Source organism: Rhizoctonia solani, chromosome 1 (genome assembly GCF_016906535.1).
Source record: "Rhizoctonia solani chromosome 1, complete sequence".
Taxonomy (NCBI): Eukaryota; Fungi; Basidiomycota; class Agaricomycetes; order Cantharellales; family Ceratobasidiaceae; genus Rhizoctonia; species Rhizoctonia solani.
In genome coordinates, this window is record NC_057370.1 from 2,725,617 (window position 1) to 2,738,830 (window position 13,214).

General features: G+C 49.0%; 1 protein-coding gene across 1 annotated transcript; it reads left to right on the top strand.

The window, feature by feature from the left end:
* Nucleotides 1-1,045: 1,045 nt before the first annotated feature.
* Nucleotides 1,046-12,871, top strand: RhiXN_04421 (histone acetyltransferase SAGA, TRRAP/TRA1 component, PI-3 kinase superfamily TRA1 protein; the record flags this gene model as incomplete). The annotated part of the gene is made up of 20 exons (XM_043324238.1): nucleotides 1,046-1,139; nucleotides 1,201-1,358; nucleotides 1,410-1,724; nucleotides 1,773-1,925; nucleotides 1,987-2,121; nucleotides 2,173-2,304; nucleotides 2,354-2,993; nucleotides 3,040-4,238; nucleotides 4,288-5,384; nucleotides 5,436-7,467; nucleotides 7,518-10,478; nucleotides 10,531-11,007; nucleotides 11,064-11,171; nucleotides 11,226-11,432; nucleotides 11,488-11,690; nucleotides 11,741-12,044; nucleotides 12,095-12,272; nucleotides 12,324-12,475; nucleotides 12,525-12,701; nucleotides 12,761-12,871. The coding sequence occupies 20 exons, from the start codon at nucleotides 1,046-1,048 to the stop codon at nucleotides 12,869-12,871; spliced, it is 10,833 nt and encodes a 3,610-aa protein (XP_043176657.1).
* Between the last annotated feature and the right edge of the window lie 343 nt (nucleotides 12,872-13,214).

Below are 13,214 nucleotides of genomic sequence, written 5' to 3' on the forward strand. Positions count from 1 at the left end.
GTACGCCGGGCTCTTTCTAGAGAACCTAGGGCTATTTCCCACCAACTAGCCAGGCTCAGTAGCAAAATGCCTTCGTACATAATACCACTATTTTAGATACCAAGTGTTGTTGTTCGAGCTCATCTGTGTTTTGTAGCAGTCATACGAGAATGGAGGATAAAGTAAAGAAACACTCTACATCATGGATATAAAATCCCAAAGTAGCACAATCGGATGAGTGTATTCATATCCAAGAGGTTGCCCAGACTCTAGGTATGTCCTATGCAATGAATCGATGAGAGCGCCAAGTCGACACGCAATATGATTTAATTGAAAAAATGCAATGGTTTAAAACATGAATTCCCGTTAACTATGTTGATATGATTGGTGTTGGCTGGTTAAATGCGATAATACAGCAAGGCCCTAGAGTATATCGACGACGGGGGATATCTATGAGCCAGAGATTAGTTAATAGTAGCACCAGAGTACATGCCTGGGATTCAGTAAGGTTGGGTAGGGAGCTTGCGCCTATGTGGCTTTTGGGGGCTTAAATAGAACTCGCTTGAGGTGCATATTCAAGTAAAGATCAAACAACTAGTTGGCTAGCCGTTAGTCCAATACCAAGTTTAAATACGTTGATCAAGTTGTCAATTTATTTGGATGTTGGAAGCCTAGTAAACTCAGGATGAACTCCTAGTAGGCACGATAACTTGTTGGTGACTTCAGCATCCAAAGCGATACCTATGCTTGTCACTGCTTGGTCTGAAATCCCGCACCGGGAATTCGGGAGGAAATCAGTTTGTCAGAGTCGCGGGGGGCTCGGCGCTTACTGAGGGCGTTCGTTTGAAACCCCCTCTGTGAATATCTCGTCTTTCGTAGGTAGCCACTGTCTCTAAAAGGCGCCGCAACTTACCTCTGCGTATTGTTGACCTCAATCCCGACATACCGTTACACACATCCGAATTCTAACTGACTGTTCAAATACTCGCCAGACACCTACAGCCTTGCACTCTAGGTTAGCGCGAATAGGCTTACGCTACAATAACCACCGGGACGTCTTGTCCACATGAGTATTCAGCAACCAGCGACTGCCAACACAACATCTGCCGGACATGAAGTCTTTGAGGGATATGCTGCGAAATTTACGGACTCAACGCAAGGTCAGTTTACCGTATTTCGGATAATACTTGCGCGTGCTTATTTTGATTCCGAAACTACCAGATATAAAGTCCAAGCTTCAAGCAGCATGCGACATTCGAGACTCGGTTGACCAGTTTGGGCAGGCAGAAGCGCAGAAATTCTCTCCTGTGGTCCTGCCTGCCATGCTGCAGGTCTTGAGGGAAACACCACCTGCATTCAAAAAAGATAGCTCTGAGCATGTGAGTTCCTCCGAGTTCTCTCTATGAAACCCTGGCTGAATATTCATTAAGCAACTGCGAAATGCGATCCTTGAGGTATTCCACCGACTGCCTGTATCCGAGCAAATGAAGCCGATATACTCGGACATGGTCAGCTTGACCACTCAGATACTACGGGAGGACAACGAAGAGAACGGCGTTCTCGCAGTCAAAATCATGCTGGACGCCAACAGGACATTTAAGCGGGACATGGACCCCCATGTTCAAGGATTTCTGGATTTCGTTCGGGACCTGTACTTGAACATGAAGCAAACTGTAACAGAGTTACTTAGCGAGGACTCTCCCGGCCCGCCGCCCTCGCAGTCAAACATGAGCATCAACACGTCTGTGAGTGGGCGCGTCCAGATTCATGGGTTTAACTAAAGTCCTTTCAAGTCATCCTCTTCAGGAGAACAGCCAGAGATGTTGAGAGCAATCGCAAGTTTCAAGGTCCTGACGGAGTGCCCCATTGCTACGGTGTACTTGTTCCAGATGCACCGTAACACCATACCTTCGGCTGTTAAAAGCTCCATACCTCTCGCCATGGATGTAAGTGCTCGACACTGAAGACGTTACACCACCCCTTGTTAAACTGTGAAAACTTATTCAGTTTCTACAACTACAAGCACCTCCGCAAAAACATGCGCATGACGAAGCCAACGAAAGAAACGAGCATTGGATCGGAGTTTCCCCTGCTATCAAGCATCGCGCCCATTACATTGATTTTATAACAGCCCAAGTCAAGGTGAGTTTTATGCCAGCAGTGAGTTATCTGCCTCTTTAATAAGTTTTTTAGACCTTGTCGTTCGTAGCCTATGTTTTACGGGGAGCAATAGAATCTCCGGTCCGTCAATACGGAGAAATTATCCCTCCTCTGTGCGTTCGGCTCCTCAAGGACTGCCCGCCAGAGTCAGCAAATATTCGCAGGGTAAGTACTCTAAACAGGGGATTTCAACCCAACATAACATTTTCTCTAGGAGTTAATGGTGGCAACGCGTCATATTCTCTCGACGGAATTTCGTCCAGCGTTTGTTCCGCTCATTGATTGTTTGACGAGCGAACATATTCTCATCGGGACGGGCGTCAATAGTCAAGAGACCCTCCGGCCTCTCGCATATAGCATGCTTGGTGACTTGGTTCACCACGTTCGCAAAGAGCTTTCTCCAGAGCAACTTCGCAGAATCATTTATCTATATTCGTGCTGCCTTCACAACCCTTCGTTCAGTTCGACTATCCACAATATGTCTGCCAAACTTCTTGCGAACCACGTAGATGCCATTTTGGAAAAATATCCGAAGCCAGAGGCTGCATCCACACTCTTGGCGCTCTTGGAAACATGCGTAGACAAACTCGGCGCCGTCTGGGCAATTCACCAACAGGTGGCAAACGCGAATAAGGAAGCACTGGGACCGAAGGCCGACACCAAGACCGACACCAAGGCCGACCCCCATACGAAGCCACATGAAACCAAGGACGTGGAGATGCATGATATAGATGCAATGGACATAGATGCCCCACGACCACTAACGAAGACACTATCTTTGGTCGACATTGAGAGGTCCAAGCCTGTCCAGGCTGCAGCATTCGCGTTGGAGAATAAGGGCGAGGCGGCCAAGGGTATGCTCAGTCTGCTCGTTTCATGCCTTAGCTAAATTGTTTTTAGAGTCAAAGGTTCTTTTTAGAACTCTACTACATGTTTTCAAGACCGTTCTGGCTGGCATTCGAACTAGTGAAGGTCCCGTCCCTGATGGCGAACTGATCCGGAGACTGTTCCAGAACTGCGTCAAGTGCTTGACGATGTACGACGATGGGCGTGACGGAGGCAAGGAAGCATTTGAGATGCTCTTGCAAGTTTTTCATGAAATCGAACCGCATATATTCCAGGAGGTTTGGACCACGGAAATGCAATTCTTTATAGATCACGTTCAAGACCATCAAAATCTTCTAGCTATGCCCCAGTTACTTCTCTCAAGTGACATGGTCTCACACCAGTTGGTTGCAATCCTCTTGCGTTATCTCGTTGGAAAGCTCGATACGCTTGGAGACCAGAGTCAGAAGAGTGCTTCGATTACGCTCCGGCTCTTCAAGATGTGCTTTATGTCCGTTACGGTATTTCCCGAGCTAAACGAGCCCATCCTATTCCACCACCTTAGCAAGCTTATCATGGATTCTCTCCGTCTCGCCGCCAAAGCTGCCGATCCAACCAACTATTTCCTCTTATTGCGCGGGTTGTTCCGAGCCATGGGGGGCGGGAAGTTCGAGAGTTTATACAATGAAGTTCTGCCTTTGCTCCGGGATATGCTCGAAAGCTTGAATCGTCAACTTCTAGCCGCGGAGCCATCCAAGCAGGATCTCTTGGTCGAGCTTTGTTTGACGGTTCCTGTGCGCCTAACCAACCTACTACCGTTTTTGGGTTTCCTCATGCGACCCCTCGTACATGCACTTCGAGCGGGGCCGGAGCTTGTAGCACAAGGTCTACGGACGCTTGAGCTTTGCATCGATAACCTGACGCAGGAGTTCCTGGATCCTACCTTGAGCCCAGTTCTTCGCGAGCTTATGAGCGCCCTACATTCACACCTAAAACCCCAGCCCGGCAATCACCAACATGCTCATACGACGGTCCGTATTCTGGGGAAACTGGGTGGACGAAATCGTCGATTACAGCATCAACAGCCTCAACTCGAGTATAAGGGGTACTCGCCCGACGTCACGATGGCTCTCAAATTTAGTGGTACCGCTCAAGCCGTGGACATCGGTCCCACTTGTCAGCTCGCGATTCGCTTGGTGCAGGAATCTAATGCCTTCTATCGTCAAGACGCTTTCACATTTATTCAGAGGGCGCTCGAATTATTTATGCGTGATGTAAGGCATGGGTGGCTGGAACATATTTATTTTGCTGATATTTTTCTAGGGTATCGACGGGTCTGAGGGCGAAGGGGTTTTCTCCAGCTTAGTTGATAGTCTTTTTATTGCTCTTCAAGATTCTGAGCTAGAAGACAAAGCGGCGGCCTACATTCGCGAGTTTTCTGAAATCGTCTTCCTAAACGAACTTAGCCAAAATGTTGGCAACAAGGTCACCAAAATTACAAGTCTCTATATGGATCGCGTTCCTCGCCTTCTTGCTGCGACATCCAAACATCATGTTGAGCGTGGGCAAGTTGTATTTGGGGACATGCTGAATGATCTACTTGCTTTCGAAACCAAGGCCGCTCCAGTTGGCAGGAAATTGCGTGGGCTTGAATGCATCGTTCATCCACTTGGGTTTAATCTCACAGCTGCATGTTACGAGGAAACGTGGCCCGCTAAGCTTTCTGGATGTCGCGGAATCATAATGCTAGCCGACGCTCTCGGACCCAAATGGACCAGTGAACGAGAGAACAGCTTCATCAGGGCCTTCTTATCAGTACTCAAGGAAATGCCAGCCGACCCACCTCGCGAGGTTGAATTCATCAAGGAATCCATCTTGAAGATACTCAGACTGTGCCGTCAGGCTCCCCCATTCGTCCCACCACCTCAACCTGGGATGGACCCTGCTTCTCTCCCGAAACTCCCGCATTTAGTCCCTACTCTGACCACAGAGCTTTCTAGCCCTATTGCGCTCGTACGAGAGATGGCGCAAAAGTCGATCGAATTGCTGGCCGAGTTGACTGAGTCTACACCCTCTGAACTTCTTATGAAATGCAAGGAACGCCTATTGACTCCAATCTTCGCGAAACCACTCCGAGCCTTACCTATCTCACTTCAAATCGGGCACATCGACGGGATCACGTATGCACTCAACATGAAGCCTCCGCTTCCAGAAATGAACGAGGAGCTCCTGCGCTTGCTTTCAGAGGCGCTGGCTATTGCCGACGCCGAGGACCGTGACATTGTTGGCCCTGGAGGACGTGGTGGCCCTCGTAGCAACGCAGCAGTGCTTGAGCAACTCCGTGTAGTTTGCATCAAACTTCTCACGTCGTCTATGTCCGTCACCGAATTTTTTGCAAAGCAAATGGCCACCCGACAGAAGTAAGAATGGCGTGGTCTAGCTTTGCGTTGTGTACCTAACCTTTCTTTCAGGGTAACCAGCGTATACTTCAAATCCCTATACTCACCTTCAAATGAAGTCAAGAAAGTCGCCCATGAAGGACTTCGTACTGTCCTGAACCACCAAAGTCGTTTACCGAAAGACATTCTGCAGACGGGCTTGCGACCTGTGCTAATGAATCTAGCTGACGCGAAACGCCTCTCCGTCCCTGGTCTTGAAGGGTTGGCGCGTTTGTTGGAACTTCTGACAAATTACTTCAAGGTAGAGATTGGCCACAAACTACTCGACCATTTCCGCGTTATTGCCGATCCTAAAATGCTGAGCGACGCCGCGTATCAACCCTTGGCCGATAATGAGGAAATTACCAAGCTTGTTCGGTTGGTCAACATTTTCCATCTACTCCCTCCTGCGGCCAATATGTTCCTTGAAGCACTGGTATCTCTGGTGGTACAAGTAGAGACGCAACTTCACTCTGCTTCCCCAAGCCCCTTTACCGCAGCCCTCGCCTCCTTCCTTGACCGCTTCCCTAGCGAATCTTCCGAGTATTTCTATCGTAGTATTGGACAGGCTCCGACCCTTCGATCCCTGCGAAACGTCATTTCTTCTGGTCTGGCCCCCAACTTGAACGCGGAGTTCAGGAACAACACGAAGCTTCTGGTGGACCAGTGTTTGAAGGACGAAACCAACAACCTCGTTCTCCCCGGCCTTATCCTTTGTACGGAACTGTCTGCGGACCATCCAACTTGGCTACAAGAACACCCCGAAGTACTTGACGCCCTTTTGCATCTCTGGCGCTCCCACTTCCTCCATGGCTCTGAAGATAATTTTGTTCCTGTCGAAGGATTTGCTCGCCATGTTTCGTTGCTCCTAAACCTACTAATTGGAGTAATTGAACAGTCCCCTAGAGTGGATGTTATATTCGACATTGTTTGCATTTACGCCCACAGGGTCCCGCTCGACCTTTCGAAACTGCGGCTTTGTTTGCTGGAGCACGTTACGCTCGGGGCCTCATCTGACCTACGAAAGCAAATCATGCAACGCTTCGTCGAAGTCTTTGACGGTGACACGTACAACTGGGCTCACAAATCTCAATTCCTCCGCCATATCGTGAATCCGTTGCTATATGCACAGATCAAACAGAAGGAAGAGTCCGAATCTCCAGGAAATACAATCGACTGTGTGGATTCCTCTATCGTCAACGGCCTTCATTCGAAAATCTGGAAGCCAATGACCGACCAGCCTTCCGATCCATTCCCCGGCTCAGACGACGGTTTGAAAATCGAGATTTTACACATGTCGAGCCTATTGATCCAATCCTCATCGAGTTTGATGCAGGAGTCGAGGAAGGATGTCATCAAGTGTACCTGGCATTACATAGTTAACGACGATGCCACGGTAAAACAAACGGCCTATGTGACAATCTCCCAGTTCTTTGCTGTTTTCGACTCTCCCCCCAAGTTTCTGACTGGGGTCTGGACTGGACTCCTACGACCGGTCCACACCGACAATCGTTCTCTCACAAAACAGGCCGTAGATATCATGGTTCCGGTTTTGATTAAAGCCGGAAATTCTGAAAACGGGCCTCCTTCCTGGGCTAAATCTGTTCGCCGGGCACTTATCGACGAGGGTCATAGCATCCCCCAGCTTCTAGTTATTCATCAAATCATTGTGCGGCATCCGGAATTCTTCTATCCTTGCCGCGAACTCTTCGTACCTTCGATGATTAGCTCGCTTCACAAACTTGGTACGGTTCAGACCGCAACAGCCGAAACAAGGGCCAATGCGTTGGACGTTCTCGAAGTGATTCTCTCATGGGAAAGGCGCGCTGTCAAGGAATCCAAGGAATCCGGGGCCGGGGGCTCGAGCTCGGCCTGGGTACTCCCTTTTTCCATGCGTGAAACGATTATTAGCTATCTTGTCCGCTTTATTACAATGACTAGCTTGGAAGCCGATAAACTTGGACTTCCTTCACGCGCCCTTGGGATCTTGGAAAGTATCTTGAAGCCCGGAGGATGGAAGGACGTCGATGTTCAGCTACAGTATTTCCATAGGCCACTCCTTCAGGTTCGTCCATGTGATTCCCAATGGAGGCTTTCTCACTTTGTTTTCTCTAGGTTGATCTAAACGAGGCGAACCACTTGCCTGTTATCGTAAATGCAACAAAGGTCTTTTCCCTCATTGTTCTTTCCCAAGACGACAATTGGCTCCTCTCTCATGCGGCCGATTTACATACGCTTATCGAAAAAGGCTTGCGAAGTGATGAGCCGACGCTACACGAATACCTGCAGCCCGTACTCCAACGCATGTTAGCGCTTGTAGGGGAGCCGGTCGAAGGAGAATCTTCAACTCCTGGACATGCCATTTTCTCGTTCGCAGACTCCATGATCAAGGATGGGCTCCAGCATTCTCAACGACAACTTGCTGGCACCTATGCTTGTCTGTCTGTTTTGAAAACCATGGTCGCGGTTTACCCAGCCAAGCTCGAGGTATATGCCCCCCATCTCGTGAAAGTCCTACAGAAGCTTGTCAAAGATCACAATGCCGCCAACCCTACAAACAACCCCGTCACGTCCGAAACTACATCTCGTTTGGTAACGCTAATCTTTGAAATCTGCCGGGACAAGGTTTCAGCACTAGGTGTAGAGCGGCGATGGTTCTTGAACGCTGTGATACTGGTCGTTGGACACTCCCAAACCATCAGCCTCTGCCACTATGTCCTCGGCATGGTTCGCGAATGGACTCTAGTCCGCCCCGATGTGACTCCAACTCTCAAAGAAAAGGCGGGCATGCTCAAGCACATGATGGGTTTCGAAAGTCGCAACGATACGAAGCTTCTCGATGATTATCTGAATTTAATTTATGACATCTATACTGAACCATCGCTGAAGCGGAGCGACCTGACAACGCGCTTGGAATCTGTCTTCCTCATGGGCTGTCGTGCCAAAGACCCAGCGATCCGATGCAAGTTTGTTGATTTATTCGACACCAGTATTCAACGCACTGTTTCAGCTCGCCTTCAATATGCTCTTGGCTCCCTGAGTTGGGAATTCGTGGCCGAACATTACTGGATTCCACTTGCTTTGGACTTGGTGCTTGGTGCGACCGAAGATGGAAGAACCGACTCACTCGTCCTTCGCGAAAATCTTGCAATACTTGAATCATCTCTCTCTCGAACAATTTACCAAGGGACTGGGATGGATATGCTGCAGCCGTTAAGACGCCTCCTCCACGCGGACAATCAAGTAGCTCACGAATTATGGATTTCCACATTCCGCGCAGTCTGGGCAACTCTCCCGCGCCGCGAACAAAGTGACGCAGCCCGATACGTGCTCACTCTGGTCACCAAGGACTACCATTCTAAGCAGTGTGATCTTCGACCCAACGTCATCCAGTCTATCCTTGGAGGCGTTCACGCATGCAACCCTCCCTTAGCTCTTCCTCCCTTTGTAGTCAAATACCTTGGGAAAACGTTCAACGCCTGGCATATAGCTCTGGAAATTCTTCAATCCGGTTTGGACCCGCATCGTGCTGAGGAGCCTCATGAGACTACCTACGATGCACTTGCCGAGTTATATGCGGAACTTTCAGAAGACGACTTATTTTACGGCCTTTGGCGCCGGCGCTCCATCTTTGAAGAAACCAATGCGGCTCTCGCCTACGAGCAAAACGGATTCTGGTCGCTGGCCCAGCAAACATACGAGTCTGCGCAGATTAAGGCTCGTACAGGAGCACTCCCCTTCAATGAGTCTGAGTATTGTCTTTGGGAAGATCACTGGATACTTGCCACTCAAAAGCTTCAGCAATGGGACCCGCTCGCTGAACTGGCGCGTAGCGAGAACAACGCTGATCTACAACTCGAGTGCATTTGGAGAACAACTGGGGCAGACCGCGAGCAAATTCAGGAACTTTTGGCACAGGTATCGGACGTCCCAACCCCTCGTCGCCGGGTCTTCGAAGCATACGTTGCGCTGACTCAAATACCCCCTCCGAACGAAAAGAATATGAACTTTTTGCGTATCATGGACGAGTCGATTCAACTCTCTCTGAGGAAGTGGGTGACCCTGCCAAGTATCATGTCCATGGCACATGTTCCGCTCCTTCAGCATTTCCAGCAATTCGTTGAACTTCAGGAAGCGGCGCAGATTTTCATGTCATTGAGCATGACTAACGCTCAGAATCTCGAAAAGCGATCATCAGAGCTCAAAGTTGTTCTTCAGGCCTGGCGTGAGCGCTTGCCCAACCTCTGGGACGACATCAGCCTTTGGAGCGACTTGGTCGCGTGGCGTACCCACGTTTTCGAAATGATTAACAAGACGTATGTGCCCCTCATTCCTACCACTTCGGCATCGGGGTCTTCGGGTAACAGCAACACCTACGGATACCGCGGCTACCACGAAACCGCATGGATCATCAATCGTTTCGCCCATGTCGCCCGAAAGCACCAGTTACCTGACGTCTGCCATACGTCTTTGGCTAAAATATACACCCTCCCAAATATCGAGATATCTGAAGCCTTCTTGAAGTTGCGGGAACAAGCACGATGCCACTATCACAACCCAAATACCAGCGAGCTTACTTCTGGCCTCGAAGTCATCAATAACACGAACCTCATGTACTTCAACCAATCTCAAAAAGCCGAGTTCTATACGCTCAAGGGCATGTTCATTGCCAAGCTCGGCAACAAAGACGACGCAGATCGAGCTTTCCAGCAAGCAGTGCAAATGGATATGGGTTTAGCAAAGGCGTGGGGCGAATGGGGCAAATTCAACGATCGTCAATTTAAGGAGAGGCCGCAGGAATACACACTGGCTGCGAATGCCGTCCAATGCTACCTCCACGCAGCGTCCCTACACAAGAGTGCCAAGTCCCGACCGATTATACAGCGTATCATCTGGCTCCTCAGCGTGGAAGAACCACAACAACCAGTCATCTCTCCGATTTTCGAAGGATATAAAGGCGACATTGCCCTCTGGTACTGGCTCACAATAATCCCACAGCTCCTTGTTGCTCTGTCATATCGAGAAAGTAAACATGCGCGCCATGTCCTTATGAGCATTTCAAAGCATTATCCACAGGTTCGCTATCTGTTCCATTAAATGTTTTCTGTGGTGCTAATAACTTGGATAGGCTTTATTCTTCCATCTTCGAACTACCCGAGAAGAGTTTGTTCAGGAGAAGAAACGTCTTACAGCCATGCAGAACGCTCGCAACGCTCGTCAGGCTCAAAACGCTGCTGCTGCCAAACCCGATGGTACGAGCGGAACATCGACCACTGCAGGAAGCCCACCCACACCAAAAGCCAATGGACCCACCCCAGATGTCACTACGCCCGCTCCCACACCCGGTGGAGGTGATACAGCTCCATCCAGTGATGTAGCGCAAGCAGCCAATACGGCAACTATGAATGCTCTTGACGGCGCAGTGCAAAGGGCTAGGCAACCATTCGACCATGTCGAAGACGTTACAAGCATTCTGAAAACCGGGTTCCCTCTTTTGACACTGGCTCTTGAGACGATGGTTGACCAAATCGCGATGCGCATGAAGTTAATGCCAGAAGAAGATATATGTCGTCAGCTTAGCTACCTACACGCGGATGGGATGATGGTACGTGCATTTCTACACACCGGACGTCCACATCGAAATATTGATCCACGTACCAGGCATATAATCGTCGGTGCAATTCGTTGACCGAAGACAACTCGATTCCTCAACAATCCCAGATGATGGCTGCCAACTTTGCTCGAGGACTGCAACCTCCGAACGCTAGGGTAAGCTGAAAGGGCCATCCTTAAATGTATGATCTAACTCTCTCGTTTGTGTAGGCTGCATTTGAACAAGACATTCTTATGTCTAAATTGACACTTCGGCAATATGTAGTCAAGGTACAGAAATGGAGGGATCGCTACGATTCACAACCAGACCACAGTCGCACCCCCCGTAAACCCCTGCAATCCATTAGCCACTGGCTCGCTGAGTTCCACCACAATAAATTCGAAGAGCCAATAGAAGTTCCTGGTCAATACATTCAAGTGTGTTTATTTACTATTGATCTGCATGGTTTTTGCTAATACACTTTAACGATAGCACAAGGATTCGCCTCATGGGTTCATCCGGATCCAACGGTTTGCATCTCGTGTAGATTTTTGCCGTAGCCTCGACATGCACTTCCGGCGTATTGGTTTACACGGACATGATGGGTCGTTCCATACGTTTGCTGTTCAAACTCCTACCGCTCGCCATGCTCGTCGTGAAGAACGTGGGATGCAGTTATTTAGGTCTTTCAATGCGTAGGTGTGAATGAACAAGCTAGAGACTTTGAGTACTGACCTTGGAGCAGCGTACTTGACCGTCGCAAAGAAACCCGCAAACGAAATCTGAATTTCCATTTACCCGCAGCCGTCTCACTGTCCAGCACACTGCGACTCCTTGAAAACGATGCTTCATACATAACAATGCAAGATATGTTGGAACAACACTTCAAGGAGAAAGGCATTCACCGAGATGACCCTCAACTGCACTTCCTGGACAAACTCAAAACATTGCGAAATCCTGAGGGAACCAAGGTCGACTTCTTTACGCTTCGAGCCGAGTTAATCAGTGAGATTTCGGCCAAGCTTGTGCCAGCAAATGTGATTACGAACGTGAGTTTAACTCACTTTGCCATATATTCTGATTCTGATTTCTCTGAAAGTACATGACACGATGCATGCGAGGTCCCATGGAGCTCTGGACAATGAGGAAACTATTTGCTCTCCAGGTGGCCGCTAGTTCCTTTATGTCGTTCTTCTTCAGTGCGAACGGCCGAATGCCCCAACGCTTCCACATCTCGAGATCAACTGGGCGAATGTTTATGTCAGATTTGCTTCCTAGTGAGTACTCTTATGACCTACTAGATCAGAGAACACTAACGAGCAATACAGCATGGAACAACAAGCATCCTATCATTCACAACGCTGAAGCAGTGCCATTCCGCTTTACTCCCAACATGCAACACTTCGTTACACCTATTGGCATCGAAGGCTTGATGACATCTGGCATGATGGCAATTGCTCGTGGACTGACGGAACCTGAGGTAAGTTCTGGTTGCTTGCTTGACACGTTTTTCTAACGAATTCGTTTAGTATGATTTGGAGCAACAGCTTACCCTCTTCCTCCGAGACGAAGTTTTCACCTGGTGCACTACTGCTCAAAACACACCTCCCATGCCTGATCTTGGCTTCAGACGAGCGGTCCAGCACAATGCAGAATCGCTCGTCAAAAAGGCCGAGTTGATGGCCTGCCGCACACAGGCTGATACTGTAAGTAACTTGACGTGATGCTATGCAGCCAGTATTTTGTGCTCACTGGGTATACGAAGGGCGCATCAACACCACAGGTGCCTATTCAAAATATCACAGATCTTATTATTCGTGCCAGTCAAGAACAGCAACTCGCTCAAATGGAGATCACCTACTTGCCGTGGATGTAACCGTGCTATTTTAATTGCTTTCTCCTTGTATTTGTGCTCTCCTCGTTTAATGTACCTTCCTACATCGTCAAATCATATTTCGTATCCACTTATCATCGTGTGCGCGATGAATGACGCAATGCCCCTCATACCAGGATAGTTTGTGACTTCTCTCGGTCCCCTTTCACGTGATGCGGACACAATCAACCAGAACTATAACAAGGTCCCTTCCGACTAATATATTCTAGTAAACACTGGGATCTTTCATCCAATCGATGCTGCTTCAGCATGTCTGTGTACACCAAAGCCCGTGATATGAGGGGTACCTTAAAGCACAGATACACCCTGCTAGGTTCAGACCGTC